At 43.4% G+C, this 26,517-nt stretch overlaps 1 protein-coding gene across 8 annotated transcripts in view; it reads left to right on the top strand.

Annotated features, from left to right (window-relative positions):
* The window catches only part of Pde4b (phosphodiesterase 4B), a 553,986-nt gene that overhangs the window by 427,273 nt on the left and 100,196 nt on the right, over nt 1-26,517 (top strand). For all 8 annotated transcript variants that reach the window (XM_021159265.3, XM_029475816.2, XM_085839158.1 and 5 more), the window contains 3 exons: nt 9,935-9,971; nt 10,068-10,138; nt 19,524-19,573. In XM_021159265.3, the coding sequence (XP_021014924.1) occupies nt 9,935-9,971; nt 10,068-10,138; nt 19,524-19,573 (158 nt within the window). The remainder of the gene's footprint in view (nt 1-9,934; nt 9,972-10,067; nt 10,139-19,523; nt 19,574-26,517) is intronic.

Below are 26,517 nucleotides of genomic sequence, written 5' to 3'. Positions count from 1 at the left end.
AGGGCGTGGTTCCTGTCCTTGTATTGGTTTTTTTCTGTTATTATCCTTTGAAGGGCTGGATTCGTGGAGAGATAATATGTGAATTTGGTTTTGTCGTGGAATACTTTGGTTTCTCCATCTATGTTAATTGAGAGTTTGGCTGGGTATAGTAGCCTGGGCTGGAATTTGTGTTCTTTTAGTGTCTGTATAACATCCGTCCAGGATCTTCTGGCTTTCATAGTCTCTGGTGAAAAATCTGGTGTAATTCTGATAGGCTTGCCTTTATATGTTACTTGGCCTTTTTCTCTTACTGCTTTTAGTATTCTATCTTTATTTAGAGCATTTGTTGTTCTGATTATTATGTGTCGGGAGGTATTTCTTTTCTGGTCCAGTCTATTTGGAGTTCTGTAGGCTTCTTGTATGTTCATGGGCATCTCTTTCTTTAGATTTGGGAAGTTTTCTTCTATAATTTTGTTGAAGATGTTTGCTGGTCCTTTGAGTTGAAAATCTTCATTCTCATCCACTCCTATTATCCGTAGGTTTGGTCTTCTCATTGTGTCCTGTATTTCTTGGATGTTTTGAGTTAGGATCTTTTTGCATTTTACATTTTCCTTGATTGTTGTGCTGATGTTCTCTATGGAATCTTCTGCACCTGAGATTCTCTCTTCCATCTCTTGTATTCTGTTGCTGATGCTGGTATCTATGGTTCCAGATTTCTTTCCTAGGGTTTCTATCTCCAGTGTTGCCTCATTTTGGGTTTTCTTTATTGTGTCTACTTCCCTTTTTAGGTCTAGTATGGTTTTGTTCATTTCCATCATCTGTTTGGATGTGTTTTCCTGTTTTTCTTTAAGGACTTCTACCTGTTTGATTGTGTTATCCTGTTTTTCTTTAAGGACTTCTACCTGTTTGCTTGTGTTATCCTGTTTTTCTTTAAGGACTTGTAACTCTTTAGCCATGTTCTCCTGTAATTCTTTAAGTGAGTTATTAAAGTCCTTCTTGATGTCCTCTACCATCATCATGAGATATGCTTTTAGATCCGTGTCTAGCTTTTCCGGTGTGTTGGGGTGCCCTGGACTGGGCGAAGTGGGGGTGCTGGGTTCTGATGATGGTGAGTGGTCTTGGTTTCTGTTAGTAAGATTATTACGTTTACCTTTCGCCATCTGGTAATCTCTGGGGTTAGTTGTTATCGTTTTCACTGTTTAAAGATTGGAGCAGAAGCTGTGTTCCTCTCACCAGCAGTCTCAAAATCCTGCGGCGGGGGTCGTGGGTAGCTGGCGGTACCCCGGTGCTGGTCCAGCCGGAAGAGGCCTGTGGTCCTACTCAGGCCGGTTTTCTGCTTCCCTAACTAATGCAGTCTCTGGTCCCGCGTGCAATTGGATTGGAGCAGAAGCTGTGTTCCACTCACCAGAAGTCTTAAGATCCTGTGGCGGGTGTTGTGGGTATCTGGCGAGTGTCAGCCGACCCTGCGCCCTACCTATCCTGGTGCTTTTCTGACCGGAAGAGGCTTGTGGCCCTACGTAGGCCGGATTTCTGCCTCCCCAACCAAAGCAGTCTCAGGTCCCGCGTGATTGGACTGGAGCAGAAGCTGTGTTCCACTCACCAGCAGTTTCAAAATCCTGTGGCGGGGGTCGTGGGTAGCTGGCGGGTGTCAGGCGACCCTGCGCTCAAGCTACCCCTGTGCTGATCCGGCCGGATGAGGCCTGTGGCCCTACTCAGGCCGGTTTCTGCTTCCCTAACTAATGCAGTCTCAGGTCCCGCGTGCAATTGGATTGGAGCAGAAGCTGTGTTCCACTCACCAGAAGTCTTAAGATCCTGTGGCGGGTGTTGTGGGTATCTGGCGAGTGTCAGCCGACCCTGCGCCCTAGGTGCCCCGGTGCTTTTCTGACCGGAAGAGGATAAATCTGTTTTTAAGGTAGTATTTAGTTATAAAACATTCCAATCATGAGTGGGCCAAAATCCACATTTTTTTACTTTCTTGTAAAAAGATCTATTGACTCTGCTATACACTTTGCAGTATGCCAAGCTGCAGGTTTTTTTTTTTTTTTTTTTTTTTAATGAGCAAAATAATGTGAAAAATCACAGATGGGTTACAACCAGATCTCATTCCTCAAAAGTCTGTGTGCTCTGAAAGGAACTGCACTAAATGGCGATGTTAAGAGGGGCACACTAAACTCTGCAGCACAGGATTCAACTCACATTGAATGTGAGTGTGCTGTAGGCCAGGTTCCTTTACTTATGCTATCTGTTAGCCTAACATCCAAACCATAGACACTGCCAAGCCTACGTAGTCTGGATTTTATCATGGGAGAGCAAGGGAAATGCAGTGAACTCAAAGTAAGCACACATGCTGTCTCAGGTCATTTTACAAACAAAAGGCTAGCTTTGGAATACATGTATTTCCTCGATTAATTTTTACTCTACTAGTTCCCAAGCTCATTTGAGACTCCACAAAGAGCTCCAGCTCATGCAGCCTTTATAGAAGAGGCTAATAAAACCCTAGGCTAAACTCTCCCATTTCCTTATGTGGAATAAAAATGATACTGAGAGTTTAAACTTGAAGATAATTGAAAACTTACAAGCCAGTTCTGACTCTGGCTTATGAAACTACAGTTGTGAATATCTCTGCACCCAGCATTCCTGCCACTTGTGTTATCTCTTTATGATTTCATGGACCACTTAAGCATTCCCATACCTTTACTATTGCCTTTATGTCCCTACTATAGTGCCAACTTTGGTTCTGGACAAGCAAGAATTGTGTGTGAAAATTATCTAGCATCGTTCTTTTCAACTTTCTTATTTCTAGTAGTCCCCAATAGTGTGGTGTGTGTGTGTGTGTCTGTGTTGCATGCACATGGGTGTATGGATAACTATGTGTATGTGTCTGTGTGTGATGTACATAGGTATGTGGGTGACAGTGTATGTGTGTGTGCATGTGTGTGTGTGTGTGTGATGCACATGAGTATGTGGGTGACTCTGTGTGTGTGTGTGTGATATGCACATGAGCAGGCAGGTGACTATGTGGAGGCCAGAGCAGGATTCAGGAGTTTGTCTTTACTGTTGTTCTCTGTCATTTTGCTTTGAGACAGTCAGAGTTTGAGGTAGCCTTGCTGGCTAGTGAGCTCTGGAGATCTGCACATGCCTACCCATCAATGCTTGGGTTAGAGACACACTCAGTCATGCCTAGTTTTTATGTTGATGCTGGGGACTAAAACCTACTTCTTCATTTGCAGAGAAAGCACTCTTTCCATTGAGTGAATTCCCTCTTTAAAGATAAGATTAGGCTGGCGAGATGGCTTAGCAGGTAAAAGCACTGACTGCTCTTCTGAAGGTCCTGAATTCAAATCCCAGCAACTACAAGGTGGCTCACAACCACCCATAATGAGATATGACGCCCTCTACAGTGTACTTATGTATAATAATAAATAAATCTTTTAAAAATGTAAGATTATTAAAAGTAGGGAAAGCATGTCCCTTCCCAGGAAAGTACAGGTGCTAATATCTGTCCTTATTCAGAATATTGATATCAGGATACATTAAAATCTTCCTGAAGAATGAGGACCAAAAGTTTTGTTTTGAAAATATTTCAACATAACTGCAAGAACTTTTATGTTTTCCAGTTAAGAATTTATTCTTCTCCATATGAGAGACTGTAGAGTTTAAATAATATTCAGTTTCTTCTGGTAGTATACTTTGTCAGAGCCACATTGGAAAATTCATTTTGACACTGGTGTTTGCATCTAAACTAAAGTGATATTCTTTTTTTTAAAAAAAAATCCCATTTTAGGAATATACATTTTCCTTTATCTAATTCCATTGTATCCTTTATTTTTAAAATAAATTATTTTAGTTTTTAAAGTATTTCAACATTTTTAATTTTTATTTTATATGCATGGGTATTTGCCTGGATGCATAGCTACATACCACACATGTTTAGTGTCTGCAGAGGCCAGAAGAGGGCATAGCATCCCTGGAACAAGGCATCCTGTAGGTGATGGGAATCAAACCAAGGTCCTCTGGAAAAGCAGCCAGTGCTCTCAACTGCTAAGCCATCTCTCCAGCCCGGTGAAGTGAGGCTCTTTAACTCCCTTTCTCCTAATTATCCCTGTACAGGAAGAATTGAAATCAATACAGTGACAGTAGCCTCTCCTTTTTCCAATGCTCCTGCCTCTGCCAATAGATCCAAGAACAGGGGTCATGGCAACTCCAGGTATCCTGATGCAAAGGCTGCTGGGATGTCTACAGAATGGCTTTTCCTCGGGAGCCCTTCCAATCTAGTATAGAGGAGTTACAAATACAGACTCATTTTAAAAAGTGGAAAACTGTGCATAATTCTGCCGCATTAAATCCTAGCACTAGGAAAATGTTGGCTTTGAAATGTTACTTACATGGATTGGCTCAGTAGAATAGATGGAAATTACTTGTAGATTAGGTGAGAGTAGGTGAATGAGTAAAAACAAAACAAAACAAATGTGAATGGGGGGATGTAAAATGGCTTCAACTTTTATCAACAAAGACTAGATTGCAATAATGCTTTCTAGTAAGAGAGAACTAAGTTTTCTTGGCTCCCCAAAGGCCAGTGCAGCTGTGTTCCTGAATGTGGCGATCTGTTGGGCTCTGCTCCATTCCTGGGCTGGAATCATTTCTAAACAAATGCCTTCACATATTTTAGTTCAGGTTTCTCAGTGGAAACACAAATTACTGGAAATTAGAAGGGGCAGTTTTTCTTCCAGAAAACTATGGCAGAAATTTGCTCTCTCCACAATGAGATTCAAAGCCCACCTGCGAAACCACAGGGAGGGGGGAGCCTTATTTTTCTCATCTGATCATCCCATGTGCAAAGGCTCAACCAGGGACCTTTCAGAAGCTACCAGATACAAAGGCATATGTATGTTCTAGAGGGAAATAGCACCTAAAATCCAGGATAAAAAGTAAAAATGTTAGGCCACTTAAATTTAAGACCTGTTTATTGATGGAGGGCCAAAAAGTACAATGGGATATCAAAGACTCAAGTTAGAGCCACAGCTGTTTCAGTTGATTGCCATGACTGTTAAGACATGGGATCTCCCTTATGGTCTAAATTATCTGTAAGTAAAACCATACACTGATGAAACATTGCCGGTATGTATGCCATATGCTAAAGTACTTTACATATGTCCATTCATTTAGTCTCCACAGCCTCGGTGTGGTAGGGACACGGTTTTGTTCTGCTTTGTTTATGCAGATAAAGATGAAAGCATGGGACATGGAATAAGAAGCCAGGCTTGTACCCTAGAAATTCAGATGGGAATCCAATCCAAAGACATAGGATTTAAACTAAACAAGGCCCTAGATACGTGTATTAATCAATGACATGCCTACCTTCCAGCTATTAACATGTTCACTCTTTCTTTTAGTGAGTATGTACTTAAATGTAAACAGTTTGTGAATAAATAAGACACTTTCTGTACCTTCATAAACCTAAAGGATATATAAGACAATTAGTAGCATTAACACCTTCAGAAATAAAGACAACACTAGAGAGGCTTGTACAGCACTTTAGAAAGCCTGGCGAGGCTGGGTGAACGGCCTATTGGAGGAGGTTCAGCTGAAGTAAAAAGACTAGGTCGGCTGAAGGGTGTGCACGGGAGAAGGCTGCTCTGCCCAGCTTTCTAGCTAGAGGAAGGACTGTGGAGGGAGGGCTGAGGCCAGTGAGGCAACAGCCCCCCCCCCCCCCCCCCCCCCGTGTAGTGAAAGGCCTATGAGTTGTTTTGCGAGCTGCAGGTGAGCAGTGCTCCAAAATGTCCTGTAGGGAGACCATCAAGAGGTGTCTGGTTTGAAAACCATCTCAGGAGCTGAAGAGTTGAACCTAACTAAGCAAGCAGCTGGGGCAACCGTGGCCTCCTGTGCATGTAATCTCAAGAGCTCAGACTGACAGCAGTGAAGGCTTGGTGGGCAATTAATAAATATTTGCAAATTGCCTGACAGGGCTTAGTGGATGCTTGTGAGGCAGAGAAAAGCTTTCCACCGGGCCAGCATGCTAGATGCTGCATCTGGAATTAACATCTTTCATTAACGATTAGGCTCTTCCGTCTGTTACACACAGCAATGTCCGTGAAAGCATTTTGTAACTATACTATACAATAGAAACATAAGTTCTACAGACTGCAATAGGGCCAGTCATACAAATCTTAAAGAGGCTATTACCAGGCAGAAGACAGACAGGCAAAACTGCCTAATTACCATAATAAGGATCCACTACTGAGGGCTACCTCATTGTTCACAGAACCCCGTATGCAGATGAAGAAGTTAAGGCACAGCTTGTTTAACTCTCATGGATGATAATAATATCTTAGAAACAAGACAACACTGGCCAGAGGCAGGCTCAAGGCAACTATTAGTGCAAGATAATTCCACATATTGTAAAGAAACAGAGAAATGGGGAGTAAGTTAATAAAATTCAGAGTATGGTGGTAAGGATCGGCATGTTTTGTTGCATTTTAAAAAGCCATTTCATGGTTAAGATATGACCTACACACTCAATTCCAAGATCCAATTGCAAGATGTCATTCCATACTTGGGAGTCCTCAAGTTGGTTTGTAAGGGTATAATGCTCCAATTCTGTCACTAGAGGGTGCTTGTGTAACAGTTCTGAATATTCCACTTTGCTGTTGAGAAGCTTACACTGCTTTCTCCAGTGAGCTGGGAAATTAAATAAATAAGTAAATAAATAAATAAATAATCTGTTTCCATAGTCAAATATTTTTCTATTGCAATTGAAGTCTATTCTTAACTTGTAAAATAGCATATTATGATTTCAAAATAGTTTTATATTCTAGATTATTTGTTTGTTTGTTTCATTTTACTTAGTTTCTTCCTTGATACTTGCTCTACATCTGCTTATATCTCTACTGGCTATTATTTGATCTACAGCATTAGGTTAGTCACTCTAACGATCTTACAGAGCGAGTGCAGGTGATCTGCCAAAACACCTCCTCCCTCCCCCCAAAGTTTCTGAATATCCTGCTGTCCCAACTCCAAAAGGAAGTCCACTGGGAAAGCTTTGCTGATGCTGTGCTGTGCTGTGCTGTGCTGTCTGTGCTGTGCTGTGCTGTGCTGTGCTGTGCTGTGCTGTGCTGTGCTGTGCTGTCTGTGCTGTGCTGTGCTGTCGGTGTTGTGCTGTGCTGTGCACCCTCTTTAATTGTTAGTTTCTATAGTCATACTCCCTCTCCAGATCACTTGCCCCACATCAGCTCCATGTGAGTTGATGGGCCTGGGTCTTACTGGATGATTTGATACCCAGCTCAGTGTGTGGTGGGCTGTCTGTCTCCCTAAATGACTTGACTTCCATTCCGTAATTAAACACCAGATATCCAGGGGCCACTGAAGAGCTGCATGACTCTGAATCAATTTCCCTGGGCTCCAACTCACCCTTGCATGTTATGAACCATGTCAGCTTTATCTCAGAAATCTGGACAGGAAGATCTTTCCCCCATCTGGACGTTTGCCATATGAAAATGCAGGCAGTTGGGGGGCAAGTTACCACATGCCATTTCTAACAACCATTTCTCACTCCATTTTTATTCTCTCTGCTTTTAGCCCCTTTCTGAAACCCCCAGGCCTCTCCTCTGGCCTCCTTAACTACAGATACTGCCTTGAACGAAGCCATCCCCCACCATAGCTCTCCCTCCCGCCTTGGCGAAGCCTAACTCTGTAGTATTATCAATCCCTTGTTAACACCACCATCCTGGTCCGTAGTGCCACCTGGGTGTCCCTGATCACCTTAAGCTCAGCATGTACCCTAAAGCTCCACGGGTCCCATGAAAATTCCCAAGTCCTCTGCACTTTTTTTTGTTTTTCTCATGACTATTTTCTCAGATGCTCTTTTTTTTTTTTTTAAGGAAAATACTATTTCCTTATGCAAGCAAATGCTGAATTCTAACAAGATCCCTGGCGTCTCTTCAATGCATCATTTCCTGTTCCCTTCTTGGCGGCATCTCCTCTTTCTCATTGCCAGTAACCCTCTCTCTCAGCGGTGCTCCCGGGGCTCTCCCTGAAGTCCTGCCCCTCAGCAGCCACAGCGTTTTTGATTAAAAAACAAACAAACAAACAAAAAACAAAAACATTCTTGGTTTGTCTATCTCACCCCCCCCCACACACACACACACACTTCACTGAACTCCCTCCCTGGCTTACCTGGTCCTGTGGAGTTAATCACAACATCATAGGCTTTTTCCCCCATATCTCGGGTAGGGGGACCTTTCAACCTTATTCTTTACACACACCTATAGTAAATGTTTTCCTCTAGCCACCAATGATTCTATTCACTGTTTTTCCATGTGAAACCCTCAGCCGTTACCATTTCTCTCATTAGTAGCATCTATCATCTCTGCCTTCTTACAGAGTACACCCCTGCCCCTAAAAGCCCATCTCAGACACTACTGACTTAGCCAAGCCCTTCTTACTTCCACTAATCTAGAGTTAATCTCTCTTTTGGTATTCAGTATTTCATTCATATTCCCATTCAGTACCCACTGTGTGTATTTCTTTCTGTGTGTGTGTGCATTTTTTGATCTCCTTCATTACGTTTTTATTTGCAAGATTGTGGCTTCTGCATAATTTGCTTTGCCAACTGGGTCATCATATGCCATCATAAAATCACAAGTATCGTGTCAAAAGCACAGATCTTGGGGAGCAAAGAGGCCCAGCTACATGCTAGGTAGCAGCTACTGACTTGATAGCACCTGCGATATGCTTGCCTCACAGCTGCACGGCCAATAGTAAATGTGCCAGTGCACACAGCGGCCAATCACATAAAGAATGCTTACTGCTTGCCAACACACAACAGCCAATCACATCAAGAATGCTTACTGCTTGCCAGTTCCCTTTCTGGTTCTTATCACTGTTCAAACTGGGCCTTCGAATCATTTCAGAGAATGCCTGACTAAAGACGAGGGTGGAGACTGCCACACTAACAAGGCACTTTGCTAAAGCCCATATCAGAGAAGGGTAGTCATAGACGCACATGCTCTGCCACTCTGAAACCCAACGTTGCACGGTGCCTGGTACCCGAAAGGTGTTTAATTATTGCAGGGTACCCTCACATGACCATGAAGGAAGCACCACCTTTGGTGTGACGGTAGAGGACAGAGGAGGTAGGCCAGACAGGGAGGGGAGCTCACTGCCATCAGCTTCCATGTTGCTGATTCACGGGGTGCCAGCAAATTAACCTAATTTGGTGATGGTGGCTAATGCGGTTTCCCAAACCTTCAGCTGAGAGCTTGCTGAAGGCAGTCTTTTGCAGATTAAGGGAGCAGATGCCAGCGCACAGAAAGCGCGTTGCTGCAAACACAGTTTCACTGGTCCCAAGCGCAGACTGATGAAACAGGAGGTAGAGCATAATTATGTCTTTGGGACCAGATGAGTGTCAACTGTTACTGCTTAGGAGGCTCAGACTGCACATTCCCATTAAAATTTTTTTCCTTGGGTACTTTAAGAAGAAAAAAAAAAGAGTATATTAAAAACAAAAAGTAATGGAATTCCCAGACAGAAATCTGTATTTAAATGGTATAAAAGCTGTGGTTCAAATCAACAAAAGCCAGGAAATCCAATGTTACCCTTTATCCAGACTGTTATACCATTTTTTCCAGTGCACAGTGTGCCTATGGGCAGCCCTCCCTTTGAGTTTCCTGGCTCAGGCAAGTCAAATCCACAAGTCAGTATGAATTATAGGAATCTGGGCTTGCCATTTAGTGGGACCGTATGCCCCAAGGGCACACGCTTACTTGCCAAAGCTTTTAGACAGAATCACACAGTAAGGCTCGGAGTCACGAGCTGGGTACTGTTTTTCTCTTTCAGGTTCATGGGCTCCTGCCTTTCTCCCAGAACAAGTAGGTCACTAACACTGATAAACTTAGTGTAACATGTGTGTCGCAGTTGATATTCATCTCTTCTGCTTCTTTCTCTCTCTTTTCACCAGACACGGCGATGACCTGATTGTCACTCCTTTTGCCCAGGTACGTAGGTATCATGCTTGCCTGAACTTCATCACTGGTGTGATTTTTAAATACAGTCTTTTGACCCTAACCAATTCTGAAACATTCTCCTTGCAGGTTCTTGCCAGTTTGCGAAGTGTAAGAAACAACTTCACCCTGCTGACAAACCTTCATGGAGCGCCAAACAAGTAAGCCTCGTTGTTCTGCAGAATTTCAGTTCCCTCCCACAACAGCACAGAACGCTGAAGGACACTGGACACAAACATTAGAAACCAGCCCTATAAGCTGAGTCACAACACACACCCCATCTGGAAATATATAGTCTAAGGACCAAGAAGTTCAGTTGTGTTTCAAAGATCATCATAGCCTCAGAGGGTCATAGAATCCACGGTCTTGGCAAGGGTTAGGAGAGGGTTGCAAACCCATGCATTCAACCTCTGGTTTAGAGAAGGAAACCTTGAGTGCTCAGGAATCTCGGAACTAGCTTGTGGATGTACCGTGGGTTAGAGAAACATTGGATCTGCCGCTTGATTCTCTTGCTTTCCAGTCGGTAGTTACCACAGCAGGATCTATATTCAGTCTTTGTAAAGTGATCCATCCATCATTTGACTTCATCCAGATTCTGATGAGGCAGGTGATAGGACATGCAGGTAGAGCCTAATTGGACAATTACCCTCCTCTCACAGTCCTGTGGTTTGTTCTGCAGTAAGTCCCCTTGCAAGAGGAAGTTGCATACTGCTGTGGCATCTCTCCTATCCTGGTCTCTCCACTGTTCTGCAGGCTCCCACCAGAGAGCATTATCTTACACACTATTTGTGTGATCATGCCCATCTCTGGCTAGGGCATTGCAGGGGACCACTCTTTGGGATGAAAAGTAGATGCTTATACATTGTAGCTAAGATGCCTTACAACCCAGATTAAATTAACATGATGGAACATTGGTTGTAGTATATTTAGAAAAAAAAAAAGAAATAGTTGAGCATTCCTATCAAAAAAATCCAAAATTCAGACTTTTTGAACTCTGATATGATGCCAAGAATGAAGAGATCCACATCTGGCCTCGAGTGATAGCTTGCACAGAGTTGCATTATAAGATCTCCATTGGGTTATTTGTGGAATGTGCACATAAAACAAATGAATTTTCTATTCAGTCTTGATTCCCTTCCCTAAGATTTCTCACCATGCATATTAAGATATTCCAGAATCTGAAATATAAACAAAAAAACAAATCTGAAACTTTCAACACTCAGGAATACCCAGCCAATATGTGGAACTTGGGTTTGGAGCCTGCATGTACCTAATTGCACAGATCCTTACTGGCCATTCAGTTTATATCAAGCACTGATGATCTCATAGTGGTCCACACAGCCAAGGTCTCTCTCTGCTCCTTTGTGGCTTATGTGCTAACAGGAAGTGCCGGTGATTAATCAGTGAGCAGTCAGATCACGTCTCTGCCACATGGGCTGGAGCAACTGGGACCCAGGAGTTTTCTGTCTATTCCTCTCTGCTCTTTCTGCTTAGACTGTCTTTTTATACCTGTCACTGTCAGATTAGCCATGTTCCGACATCTTTTAGGTTGAGTGTCATCTTTCTCAATATGCTTTTCTGAACCTGCTAAGCCTACCTGAGTGATCTCAATTTGGCCCCAAGGCATGCTAATGACCTAGCGCACTGTCTTTACTGGAAATTAGGAATTTCCTTAGCATTGCATGTTGTTCTCTGGGTAATCGGTTTCTGGGACTATTCATATTGGCCACAACATTCAGTTCTGGAATCTGCTTAGAATCATTCTGCTTGGAAATCATATACATGGGCAAGTTAATTATCTTTTCTGGGTCTTGGTTTCCTAAACCATAAGATAAGGTTGTACGGGGATTAAGTGAATTAATATTCAGGAAGCACTCAACTGGCATATAGCATAGTAACTGCAAGCTATTATAACTGATAATTCACCTTACTGAACCTAGAAGGGTTTTCATATCAATTATCTCAGCAATGGTCTCCGCAAGCAATAGTCGTGACAGATATTAGTACTTCCACTTTACAGATAAGGAGTCAAGGCTGAGATAAAATGACCTGACTATGATCAACCACGCAGCTTCTGGTGAGCACCTGTTCACTCACCCTGGGTGCAGAAAAAGCCCTTGGATGGCTTAAACGTTTATGTAGGAGCCATGTATGAAACAGAGGACAATCAGAGAAGCTAAAGTCAAACATCAACTAAGCCAGTGTCCTGAGGAATGTAGCCCCAGGTCAGAATGGTACAGGTGGGACAAGGAAGAAATGATGAGTAGATTTCACAAGCTTCTCTAGTAAACCATATTTGAGAACAAACTGATGTGTTACACAGATCCAAGTAGACATGGGGTTGGCATGATATTTTCAATGCTATTTGTTAGCATAGGTGTGGCTGTTCCTCCTCCATCCGTAGCATTAGAGACAGCCTAACCCTGATAATTGATACATTGAAGCTGCTTCCTTAAGAATTGGGTCTTCACATCGCTGTGTGTTCTGGATTACACAAAGCTCTGGGAAACAGGTATCTTAAGACCCTAAACAAATATCGTGCACAGAATGTACCTAGAGGCATGATCACCCTCAGACTGAGAACCACCTCTCAAACCATGACGCCTTGTGTCACATTTGTCCAAGACAAGACATATTTATAAAAGGGAGTATGTCTCCAGCAATTAGCCCTCGGCATCTGCTGATCTTCTGCAAGTCCATATCTGTGTTTTATAGAGTGAGTCTTGCCATGTATTGTTAGACTTTTAGATTATCTTATTTCAAGATAAGGTTTCCCTCTATAGCCCCAGATGACCTGGAACTCACTAACTCACTGTGTGGCGCAGGCTGGCCTTGGCCTCATGGCAATCTTCCTTTCTCAGCTTCTGAAGCACTGGGAATACAGGTATGAGCTACTATCTTCAGCGTGATCTCACGTATCTCTATAATCAGCTTCAAAGGACAAAAACTTCAGGAAAGGCAGATCCTCTAACACTTCTCCAATAGGGGCTGAGAGCACTTCTGTGAGGTTCTGGCTAAGACCTGAGTGGTGTTGGTTTTAAGCCACAAATGGACCAATATGGTAGGCGTAGGTTGGAGAGCTGAGAGTCCACTGATACAGGCCACTCTACTGCTAGGTGGTCAGTGCCCACCAACAAATAAGAAAAGCAAGTGAAGATAAGATTGTCTCCCAGGGGTGCAGACAGCATACAGAAAGCATTCCCCCTCCCCACTACATGCATTAACTTATGTTAACAATTGGAGCTGTAAGATCCATGGAATTTCGAAGTTGCTTTCTGGGATATTTAACGTGGGTTCCAGGGTGCCACTCCCTGTCTTGAATGTAGCATTTAAGCAGTAATTATGTCCTTGGCGTGGTTTTCATGAGACATCTGGCTAGTGTGGTTTATTATGTGAAAAGGAACTCCCACACAGAGTTATACTTCTCTTAACTTACGGTTTCTTTTATCTTTTGGCTCTTTGCTCTGCATAAAGCGGTCCATTGTCTGCCCGAGCTTTGCCACCCAAAGGGTAAAAAAAAAAAAAATCTTAAAATTTCTGCTAAGGTGGTTTCCTTTCCACCTTAATGAAATGAAGGACCAGGACTGTATTTCTTGGCTGCAAATAAAAACTTACACTTCCGTTGTCCCAGGAGTTAATTTTGAAAACTGTAGCATTCATTTGGGGTTGTTAACCAGAGACATTTCCTTGAAGTACTTGATGGCTTCCAAAAGACCAGTGGTACTGTTGAGAGTGCTCACCACCCAGTACCCAAAACGGCCTCTTCCATCATCCAGCAGCAATGACTGATATGTGTGACACATCAATGTCATACAAAGGAATCACATCATGTTTGCATTCACAATTCTTCAAAGGTATAATTTGATCAGAATGTACATATTCTTTGAAAATTAATAGCCATCTTCTTTAGTGTGAACCTGGAATGTCTTTCAGAGATTTGTATATTTTGGCATGGTATTTAAATTAGCTGAGAATCATAAAATCTTGAACACTCAGATATGGAAAATACCTAGCCAAATTCCCTCAGAGAAAGTGAGGGAATATATGTGAGCCCCATCACACGGGACCTCACACACTGTAAATCACCAGGAAGTAGTAGTTATTGCCTGCTTGCCCCAAGGGAGAAAGAAACTGAGGTTCGGTGAGCTACCAGGGGCTACGCACCTGGAAGGTGCCAGAGTCTGGATTGGGGTTAAGATTCTTGGCTTCTGCTGTAGCCCAGTTCTCTTTTTTTTTTTTTTTTTTTTTTTTTTTTTTTTTTTTTTTAAATATTTTTATTACATAATTTCCTCAATTACATTTCCAATACTATCCCAAAAGTCCCCCATAGCGCCCCCCACTTCCCTACCCACCCATTCCCATTCTTTTGGCCCTGGCATTCCCCTATATTGGGGCATATAAAGTTTGCAAGTCCAATGGGCCTCTCTTTCCATTGATGGCCGACTAGGCCATCTTTCGATACATATGCAGCTAGAGACAAGAGCTCCAGGGTTCCGGTTAGTACATCATGTTGTTCCAACAATAGGGTTGCAGATCCCTTTAGCTCCTTGGGTACTTTCTCTAGCTTCTCCATTGGGAGCCCTGTGATACATCCAATAGCTGACTGTGAACATCCACTCCTGTGTTTGCTAGGCCCCGGCATCGTCTCACAAGAGACAGCTATATTTGGGTCCTTTCAGCAAGATCTTGCTAGTGTATGCAATGGTGTCAGCGTTTAGAAGCTGATTATGGGACGGATCCCTGGATACAGCAGTCTCTAAATGGACCATCCTTTCATCACAGCTACAAACTTTGTCTCTGTAGCTCCTTCCCTGGGTGTTTTGTTCCCAATTCTAAGAAGGTGCACAGTGTCCACACTTTGGTCTTCATTCTTCTTGAGTTTCATGCGTTTAGCAAATTGTATCTTATATCTTGGGTATCCTAAGTTTTGGGCTAATATCCACTTATCAATGAATACATATTGTGTGAGTTCTTTTGTGATTGTGTTACTTCACTCAAGATGATGCCCTCCAGGTCCATCCATTTGGCTAGGAATTTCATAAATTCATTCTTTTTAATAGCTGAGTAGTACTCCATTGTGTAAATGTACCATAATTTCTGTATCCATTCCTCTGTTGAGGGACATCTGGGTTCTTTCCAGCTTCTGGCTATTATAAATAGGGCTGCTATGAACATAGTGGAGCATGTGTCCTTTTTACCGGTTGGGACTTCTTCTGGATATATGCCCAGGAGAGGTATTGCTGGATCCTCCGGTAGTACTATGTCCAATTTTCTGAGGAACCGCCAGACTGATTTCCAGAGTGGTTGTACAAGCTTGCAATACCACCAACAATGGAGGAGTGTTCCTCTTTCTCCACATCCTCGCCAGCATCTGCTGTCACCTGAATTTTTGATCTTAGCCATTCTGACTGGTGTGAGGTGGAATCTCAGGGTTGTTTTGATTTGCATTTCCCTGATGATTAAGGATGTTGAACATTTTTTCAGGTGTTTCTCTGCCATTCGGTATTCCTCAGGTGAGAATTCTTTGTTCAGTTCTGAGCCCCATTTTTTAATGGGGTTATTTGACTTTCTGGAGTCCACCTTCTTGAGTTCTTTATATATATTGGATATTAGTCCCTTATCTGATTTAGGATAGGTGAAGATCCTTTCCCAATCTGTTGGTGGTTTTTTTTGTCTTATTGATGGTGTCTTTAGCCTTGCAGAAGCTTTGTAGTTTCATGAGGTCCCACTTGTCAATTCTCGATCTTACAGCACAAGCCATTACTGTTCTATTCAGGAATTTTTCCCCTGTGCCCATATCTTCAAGGTTTTTCCCCACTTTCTCCTCTATAAGTTTCAGTGTCTCTGGTTTTATGTGAAGTTCCTTGATCCACTTAGACTTGACCTTAGTACAAGGAGATAGGAATGGATCGATTCGCATTCTTTTACATGTTAACAACCAGTTGTGCCAGCACCATTTGTTGAAAATGCTGTCTTTCTTCCACTGGATGTTTTTAGCTCCCTTGTCGAAGATCAAGTGACCGTAGGTGTGTGGGTTCATTTCTGGGTCTTCAATTCTATTCCATTGGTCTATTTGTCTGTCACTATACCAGTACCATGCAGTTTTTATCACAATTGCTCTGTAGTAGAGCTTTAGGTCCGGCATGGTGCTGTGAACCCGTTGGATATGCAGTGAGATGCACATCACTCTGATGCCGGACTGCAGGGGCGCGACTAGGAAGGAATGAGACTCGGTCTCCCCTTATATTCCTTACAACTGTGCCAGGGGAACAGACAGGAAGGTGGGAGTCGAGGTACAGTACAGCAGTAGAGTAAGTGTAGGAAACTGCATAGCACAGGCAAGGGACACTCATTCCAGCATAAGTGCAGGACGGTCTCAATACAGTCCCAAGTTATACAAGAGAGTCAGCCCCCAAGACAGACATCCACAAAGTCACAGCAATAAGAGATGGCATGCAACGTAGACAGCCTATGAACCAAGACAGAGCACCAAGGCACCATGAGAGGTTAGAGAGGGGAGGGGCAATTTTCGATTAGGAATATGGTGTCCTTTTGAAGAAGATTTGTAATCTTCAAAGGTGCATGATGTTTAGTGTGCAGAGAGCTTCCCCAGCAAAAGTATGGCCTGAGCATCAGCAAGAAAGGAGCAGGCTGAGTTCAAAGCAAAGGAAGAGACCCACCTGGGCCTGAGCAAAGTGACCATCAAATTTTCATGCATCTATTGATCTAACATGCCACTCAGTGAGTGTTCCCGTGTACTTGGCGTATGAAGGCTTTCTCGGGTAACATCCTGGGACCCAGTAGTGAACAAGTCTTTCCTTGCCTACATAAAGTTTACCTTTAATCTAGGGAGTTATGTATCAAACCCTAATTAGACCGTTCATATTTTAATTACAATTTTGGAGTTCAGCAAGGGAGAAGTAACAAATGCATGAGAGCACACAGCCAGTCTGTGGTCTGAGATGAACTGTCAGGTACCGAGGAAGTCTAGTGATAAACTAGAGGTGGTCGGTGAGGACAGAAAGCTAAAAAGGCTTTGTGTGCCAGGCTGAAAAATTTGGAATGAAATCCTTCAATTTCCCTGAAACAATAACAACAACAACAAGAAAACAAAACCTCCGCTCTCAGGCCTAGCGCAGAAGTGTTCAATGGATGCTATAATGGAAGTAAAGGATCTAGCACTTCGGATTCAGAAAGACTTGGCTTTGAATATTTCCCTGCCAGTTGGAAAGCACCATGTGTGCTGTAGCAGGCTTCTCCAGTCTCCTGCTCCCTAAAGTTAAATGATAACACTCCCTCGGGCGAGAACTAAGAAATGTCAAGCACGGTGTCCAACAGAGAACAGCAATCTTGGCATGAGGATTCCTCTACTCCATCGCACATGAGAATCAGATACCAAAGAAAATACTGCTCAGCATCACCCAGTAGGGCCACTGCTGGTAGCTATGGAAACCTGTCCATGGACCTGCAGCTACATAAAAAGCACTACATACAGGTTTCTCTTATCCCCAGGGAAAGAAATCTCTGGAGGAAAGTCACAACTGTGGCCACCCAGCAAGCAGAGCCTTCCTCAGCAATGGCCTTGCATGCTTTTCTCCATCATTTAGAATTTGGCCTCTCCCTCAGACCTGCCTATGCATGGGGATCCAAAGAGGACTTTAAAGTGCAGATCCTTAGGCCCTGCACCAGACATGAAAATGAACTCTTAAGAGGTGGGAAAGGTATTTATGAAATATCTCCCAGAGTGAGTCTGATGCTTGCTTATGATGATACCAGAGCTTGTTAGACTCAAAGTCTGGGCCCTGGCAGAGTAGCATGCTATACATTCTCGACACGACAATTAAAAGAGACCACAGAAAATGGAGATTTATTCAATTAGAGCAGCACTGGGGAGCAACTCAGTGGCACCCTCCTCCCTCACACATACACAAGACCATCGTCAGGCTCCTGACAGGAATGTTAGGTTAAATAGAAGGCAAGAGGGGCCCATAACTAAAGAGTTCTGCTCGAGCTATGGTCCTGCCTATGACTGATCTATCCATCTCAGCTCCAGGTCTGACGAGTCCTCAGCACTGTGTGGATCTCTTTTTCTCTTTCCTCTGGGGAAAATCCTAATGTCTTGGGGTCCATTGTCTCAGCAGTCTAATAGTCAAAGGGATGGGTACAAGTGTCTGTCTGTAGGATATTGTCACTAATGTCCGGACACTTCTACTCATAACTACTGACCTGCATCTCTTTCTTGATCATCAACAACATCATGTGTGGGAAAGTGGCACAGACTACTGTCAGGGCTTCTGAAGGGGCATCTGAGACCATCCGTGTTGGTAGCATCTGAGAGCTTGCTAGAAATACAGATCTCTCTCTCCACTGCGGGTCACTGCATGTGATCCCATAGGCAATGGTAACTGAGGTCACTGCTTTGAAACCCCAGAGACAGGGCTGCTTCTTGTCTACTAAATCAGAAGACCAGAGGCAGGCTGGAGCAGAATCTTCTAATATGTCTGGTAGATGACTCTGATGCACTCTGAAGTTAGAGGTCACTGTTCTTTACTTGCACAGGAAGGGCCTCCAGCAAAGCACTGGGAATCTGCGAGAGTCTGATGGAGAAATTCTGCCAAGCACCAGAAGAAAGATGAGACCAGCAAAGAGCTAGGAGCTGACAGGAAACAAGAGAGAAAAGCTAGTATGAAAAGCCTACGAGATAGCACATTCTCCTAGCTCTAGCCCCGAGGGGCAGAGACAGATTCCAGAGACTTGCTGACCAGTCAGCCTAGCCGGAAAGACAATTGCCAGCTTCACTGAGAGACCCTGCTTTCACCCATACCTACATGGACAAACACATCTGCACACATGTGCGCAAACACACGCAAATAAGGGGCGTTGCACTCTTAGTGGAATACGGGTTGGTTGGTTTGTTTCGTTTGCCTCTTGGTGTAAGGAGATGGTGAAAATAACACCCTCATTTCTCCATGAAGATCCAGTGCCTCCAGTGAAGAAACCAGGATCGCTGTGGGCTAGTTGCTGGGTGTGGTATTTGGCAAATGATTTGTCCTCTCAAACATCTCAGTTTCCTGAGGTGCAGGTAATGTAGGTCCTGACTGACACATCTCTAAGTGTCCCTCTGGCTGTGGCCTTCTGTCCTCCAAGAACTGGGATCCATGCTGACTTCTGAACTGAGACCTAAGCAACTGTTTTGATGCTGGTGGTGGTGGTGGTGGTGGGTTTTTTGTTTGTTTGTTTTTTGTTTTTTCTGAGAGGCTCTACCAGAAAACCTGAAGTGGAGGGGTTGGCAGGGGACTTGAGGTAAACAACTTCCTTCCTGGGGAATTGTTGCATCCTGATGCTGTGCAGAGGGAAATTCCAGGCCATCTGGATATGAGAGAATTGCAATCTTCTACACATATTACAGGAGCCAGCCTTCCGGTGATAACCTTATGTCACTGGATAACTCATTAAGCCCTGAAAATCTCCTGGGGCATCAGGGATCGTGGTAGGGTTGGGGTGCTTTTCAATGCATACTCAGCCTCTTTTTCTGCTTCTCCACAGGAGGTCACCAGCGGCTAGTCAGGCTCCAGTCTCCAGAGTCAGCCTGCAAGGTAGGCCTCCTCCAGAGATCCATCTCTGCATTCCGAAGCAATTATTCGAGACTGTTATTTGAATAACAGCCTTTATATGCACACTGTAACCCTCAGAAGCAAGTCACTTGGTGACCTTTTTTTCAACAGTGTCCCATCACCCCAAGTGAAGCCCAACTAAAAATATTTAGAAACAAAGTGCCCACTGTGTGCCTAGGGCTTCACAATTAAATGTGTGGTCCTGCCGCATCCAGAAGAGGAGGCAGCTGTCTGTATGTCAAGAGTGCAACTTGACCTTAGCTTGCTGACCCCCAGTGAACTCCTGGAGTGCTAACCTCAAACATTCTCCCACAGGGTGCCCACATTAGCCCAAGGTCCCCAAGGCACATTAAAGGGTTTCCTCTTAGCATCAGTTCTAGCTACAAGTTGCTCCACATCCTAGCCAGGTGTGAAACCAAAGGTTCTTTCTAGCTCACGAAGATTTTCTCTTGGAGGTTCATTCCTTCCAGCTTCATTCCTCTCATCTTTCAGTTACAAGCATCTGCTCTTCTTGTGTATCGAAGTCCATTGAGAAGGAGGGCCACCTTGGAGGAACACCAGAGAGATATGTCCAACATGTATTTGTCACATGCAACCACTTAGGTGACTTTGATGAGGTCCATGAATTCCTCTCCCTTGACCCTGTCCCATTCTTATAGCAGGGGATGAAGATACACTCGGCATGGCCCCCTGATATCTAACGGTGCTAGTCCCTTCCTCCATACTCGGGTACTTCCTCCTCGGATGTTGTGTTCTGTTAGTATGACGGCCATAAGGATCTCAGAAGTATCATAAATTACTAACCTCTGAACGAAGGGAACAAAGGCAGTGCATTCCATTTCCTCATTGGCTTCTGAAGCACTTACGGAATATGCTTTTAAAACTTTTAGAAGGGAAAAGATGTAGAAAAAAAGTGAAAGAAAGACATGAAGCAAGGTGGCTGTACACCAGAGTCCTGTGATATGAGCTAGAAAGAAGGAAACAGTGTTCTGCCCACAGACTTCAAAACCTCGGCATGCTGATGGGCCACTTCCGTTAGGTATAAAAAGAAACAGAGTAGCTTCTTAGTGTGTAGCTGTGCTAGACGCTGAGGAGATCAAAGGAGCTGTTTTGAACCGCCTGTTGTTTCATCTTATTGGCCTGCCCACGTGGTGGCTTTGTTTGCCAATTCTACCAACATGTTTCTGATACCAATTTGAATATTTAAAATACATTTCCTGTTTCTTGTAATAAATATGAGCATATACCAGGAGGGTGTATGGCACTTAGGGTTCTATAAATTAACTCATTAGCAAAAACACTGAAAGATGTTTTATGATTATTGGCACATTGACTACAGCTTGGCATCGGGAGCTTTCTTAAGTGCCTTTGAAACAATGGAGCTAAGAAGTAAGGTTGCCCCTTAAGGCAATTTGTTTTTGTCTGTCTTTGTGGCAAACTACAACAATCCTGGGTTTTCTCTGGGAAGAGACTGTGGTGGTACTAATTATTACGTAATTACTGGTTTCGGAATCTTCTCACCGGTAAACCACAGGCAGAAGAGGACAGAGGAGACACACATCCCGTGTTTTGTTCTTATTATCAGCTGAAATAAGTCGGGCAGATTTTTCCTGTTATTTTAATATTTATCAGCATATGACAGAGAGGTGTGTTTAAATAGAAACTTTAAAGGGGAATGAAAAATACACGGCTTTGAGCGAACAGCATGGAACACTGGAGCACTGCTTTAAAACATAAGTGTTTTTTTAATTGAAAATTTATGAAAGAAAATCAGGTGTGCATTTAGAAGTACTTAATTTGAACTCATACATTTTGATAGAAATAGGTTTAACAAGTACAAGACGCTGGCTGGAGAGACAGCTCAGAGTTTAAGAGGACACTGCTCTTCCCAAGGTTCTCAGTTCAATTCCTAGCAACCACATGGTGGCTCACAACCCTCTGTAACAGGATCTGGTGCCCTCTTCTGGCCTGCAGGCATACATGCAGGCAGAATGCTGTATACATAATAAATAAATAAATCTAAAGAGGAAAAAAAACGTACAAGATAATAGTTTGAACATATTCAACAATGGAAGCAAACAGGAGAAGCCAGATGGCAAAAGATGGCTCCCTGCAGCATCTTCCTCTCCTTGTTCCCCACCCCCTTGTTCTTCTCTCTCCCTCCTCTTCTCCTCCGGTACTTTTCTCCCTCCTACTTTTCTTCTCTTCACTCTCCTTCTCTTCCTCTTCTACTCCTTCTTCTTCTGCTGCTTCTTCATTCATGTAAATGAAATGTGATTCTTCAATTCCAGTGAATTCTTCCAATCTGGTTGAAGTCTCTACACTTACCTTGAGTCACTGGGTGATGAAATCTCTCAGTCAGAGTCAGCTCTTCTCTCTGCTGGACCAGATTCTCAGCTTTTGGGGAGCAATAGGAAAGTCTTGTCTTTGAAATAACAACTTGTTTTTTTAGCATGATTGTTCCTATTTTGTCGAGAATTTAATTCTGGGGTACACTATGGTTCCCCAGTGGTATGTCTGTCCCACTGGATCCTGGGTTCCTGGGGGCTGAGACTACATCTTTCTCATCTCTTTGTCTTTATGGTATGGTAAATTGTGTCTACATGGCCAAAACAGAGTAAATGCCAAACTGGCCGGGACTACATAAAGGTTGGGCTTTATTTGAAAGAATGCGCTCATAAAGGTAAAATGTAATACTAAGCCAGTTTCTGCGTCTGAAGGAAGGATTTACTTCTGTGCTTCTGTTTTTTTCTTCAGAGTCTTTATCACTTACTCTACTGAAATTAGAAGGTGTTGGGGCCGTATGTATGCCAATGTGTTCATGCAGTTTTGAATAAGAAAAAATAAAACCTAAGAAGTTGACATTTTGCTGACAAAGTAGGGAAGCCACCATTCAAAAATGGAGGACTAAATTGGCAGAGAACAGCTCCAAAGCCTGAGTGCACAGATTTGGGAGGTCACAGTGAAGCCTCGTGACGGTAGTAAAAATCCTAGGTTATGAGCCGCTCCACTTGGAGACTAGCATCACTTTGTTTTGAATTAGTAAATTCTTGGGGTTTTATTTTCTGTGTAGGAGTGAAAAAGAAAAGAAAATAGCTTAATAAAAGAAAATTAAGTCTAAAACAAGGCAGGAACTTGAATTCTTTCACTTGGACATATTCAACATGGAAGACTGAAAACTCAAGATTTCCCAAAGGAAAAACCAAATCAAATAATTGAAACAAATCAACTTGTATACATATGTGTGGTTATGTAATCACTGCCATGTTTTCCCCATACCCTTATTCCTGTGCTTGTGCATATATCTCATTTACACTTTTGACTATGTCATGAGAGAACCTACTAAGAAAAAAAATTGCTAGGTGATCATTGCCTTTGCAGAAGGAATTTTTTTCCTACACAAAAAGATTAGAAACATATTTTTTTAAAGAAACTCTCACCTCTGAGTCTCATAAATGACTTAATTTACAACAATATATATCAAGTATAGAATTTTGTGGCAGCCAGGATTACGTGTGGAGTAGGGTATTCTATCATCCTATTTCATCTAAAATTTACTAAGAGCCATTGGTGCAAATCATGACTATCACCACTTGTAATAGAGCTGTTTTTAAAGTAACCCAGAAGTTGATGGATCATCCAAAATGGCAGCCAACCATGTCGATGAGATATCTGAAGAGCTGCCCGGAGATCTCCAGGCCAGACTACCGCAGACTACAGCTTGGGTGTCTGTAGCATTAACTGTAGTGATTTTCAACATGAGTCAATTAAAATATATTTCAAGGAAAGAATGTATTTGGAGAAATAGGATGAGGAAGCAGATGTCTTCCAGTAAGGCACAAAATGTGCTGACCTAACTGAACAGCAGCCTTAATTAAGGTTTTTCCCAAGCTCCAGGGAGGCCTTGTCTTCTAGCATCACTTCAGGGCCACTCTGGAAGGAATGATGATACAGCCGATGAAGAGAAGAAGAGACCTCCTTTCAGGAAGCCTGTTTCTCCACATGACTCCTCACTCATCTTCACTTAGCTTTGACTATTTCTGAAATCCAAGTAGATGTGCCAGAAGCACATTTTGCTCAAGAAATAGAACAGGGGCTCAGTACATGGTCTCTGACCCTGAACAGCTCAGAAAGTCAAGGCTTTGCTAGAACTGCCAGGACTAGGATGTGAGCGGGATGGCTGTATATGGGCAGAGGTCTCTCTGAGGACCATGGCTCAGGCTTGAAAACTAATCCGTGGCAGATGACTGGAGAGGGAGGCCAGCACAAGCTGAACCTTTACTTGGTTTCTGCGTTAAGCAAGAACAGTCAGGCAGGATTACAACACACGGGCAAACAGAAATAAGATCAACCATCTTATCAAAGACCCTGGCCACTCAGGACAAAGGAGGTCTCGAAGGAAATTACAAAAAAGAAAAGGGGAAAATAAAAATAGCAGACATTTTCTTCAGTGTTCGGTATGATGTGTGTAACCTGGAATTCTGGGACAATCTGCTCAGTTATACACCATATGTAAAGAGCCTTTATATACAAATAGAAGTCATAAAATAGAACTATACCAGAAAAGCTAGGAAATTCTCAAGATAGTTCCCCAAATGGTTTGAAAGAGCCTGTTTTGTCTAAAATAGCCATCCTATAAACATTTACCCCAGAACATGGACGCTGAACTGCCTGCATTGATTTGCAATGATTTCATATATGTCTAAATTTAAGGATGGCTAACTGCAAAATCATTAGTAAGGCAGCTAAAGTGAGAATGGTAAAAACTGTTCCCTTGAGCAAACACAGCTAAAAATAAGGTTTTGCTTATTAGTGGCCACGGTCCCTTGTTCAGAATTAATTTCTTCATTTAGCAGGAAAAGTTTTTTTCCTCATATTAATCAGGACCTGGGGGACCAGCAGCATCTAGTCCCTTAGCATTTGCAGAAAAAGCCAAGTCCGTTCCTCGCAGACTCCACATCGTGTTTTTGCGCTGCCGAGAGACACCGTCCACCCCCTCCCCCTGAAAGCTGGAATCATGCATGTTAGTAAGTATTTCAGTTATGCCATTGACGTCAATGGAGTCATTAAATAGATTGCTGGCCCTCCCAGAGGCAAATCACTGCCAGGGACCTAGATACAGACACTTTTTTTTTTTCAAAGCCAGCCGTCAGGTTTTGCTATGAGACAGAACGAAAAGTTTACACTGTAGCCGACTTGTCTCCAAACAGTTTCTTTTTGCCCTTTGCATTTTGTTCCGGCCTTTCTTTCTCTTTGGTTACAGTAGACTCCAAAAGACACCCAGATATTATTGCTAAATGTTTTGTGCACAAATAGATCTCCTGTAATTGAGACCATACAGGAAGATACTGAACTTTGAAAAAAAAGGAGTCTCTAGTTTGCTCTGTTCAGCCCATCTTGATGTTAATTCAGGGACATACATTGTTCTAGCCAAATCACTGTTGTCTGCTACTGAAGTTGTTTGACGGTTGGATCCTTAAACAAACAGCGTTCTTCAAAGAGGCACACGGATTGCCTTTTCTGCTGCCTCTGCACGGCTCAAAGCTGTAGCCCTCATCTCTGAATCAATCTTTCTGCAGCTGGTACGGCTGTGGCACTGAGCCTCTGTAGCGAAGGGTGGAGGAGGAAGCCAGGAAGACAAACTGGTTCTCAGGGCTGTCTCGTCTGCAGCAGTGTACCCACAGGAGGCTATCCACGTGCCTGTGTCCTCTCAAACCCCAGCTGCTGCCCGCCTCAAGCCCGATCACGTAGCAGCTTCCAGGCCTGTCGGAGAAAAGCCCTTCGGGACACAGCTGCCTCTTCCTGGGAATGCCTGCAGGCTCTGTTTACCTGAGCTGCAGCTGGAATGTCTGCCAAGGACTCGCTCCACACCTGGACTTTTCTACCACTGAGGCTCAGAGCCAGAAAGCTACCTTCATCATCTCTTCAGATCTGGCTCCCTTCATCTACCATGCAGGCTATAAAACCTACTTCTCATTTCAATCCTGGCCCCTCCAGTCCATGGATGGTTCCTGTCTTAGTCAGGGTTTCTATTCCTGCACAAACATCATGACCAAGAAGCAAGTTGGGGAGGAAAGGGTTTATTCAGCTTACACTTCCATACTGCTGTTCATCACCAAAGGAAGTCAGGACTGGAACTCAAGCAGGTCAGAAAGCAGGAGCTGATGCAGAGGCCATGGAGGGATGTTCTTTACTGGCTTGCCTCCCCTGGCTTGCTCAGCCTACTCTCTTATAGAACCCAAGACTACCAGCCCAGGGATGGTCCCACCCACAAGGGGCCTTTCCCCCTTGATCACTAATTGAGAAAATGCCTTATAGTTGGATCTCATGGAGGCATTTCCTCAACTGAAGCTCCTTTCTCTGTGATAACTCCAGCTGTGTCAAGTTGACACAAAAATAGCCAGTACAGTTCCCTTCCTTTATTTATCACTGGGGTGTATAGAAATGCTAGACACTTGAAACTTTTGGTAACCCTTCTTGAGTTACATGGGGACCCAGGTTCCATGTCCTCCCTGCTCTATTCCCTTGTTCTGCAGTTCCTGGCTTGGGAGAACCAGAGCTGCACCATCATCATCCATTTCTCTCTCATTGCCAGGACAGCCAGCTCCTTTAACCATTTCTTTCTAGTCTTTTCTTCTCTACTGGAGTAAAGGACTTTGTTTGCCTGTACCCAAAACATTATGGTCATCTTCCAACGTGGTCTGCTGTCCACAGTGTTTGCACGTTCTGACCCAGCCTTCTGTCTGTCTAGCATGCTTCTTCTAAGCCCCATTATTGATTGTTTATTATTAACAATGTCTTGTTTTGGTTTCGGGTGGTGTGTGTGAGTGTGCATGTGTGGGAGTGTACGTGCATTTGTGCGTGCATGCGTGTGTGCGTGAGTGCATGTGTCCTTGTCTCCCTTATTGCCCCACCCCTACATTGCT

The sequence above is a fragment of the Mus caroli genome, unplaced genomic scaffold (genome assembly GCF_978045245.1).
Source record: "Mus caroli unplaced genomic scaffold, Mus_caroli_1 scaffold_6, whole genome shotgun sequence".
NCBI lineage: Eukaryota > Metazoa > Chordata > Mammalia > Rodentia > Muridae > Mus > Mus caroli.
Note: the sequence above shows the minus strand (reverse complement) of the source record. Positions and strands in the feature narration are given on the sequence as shown.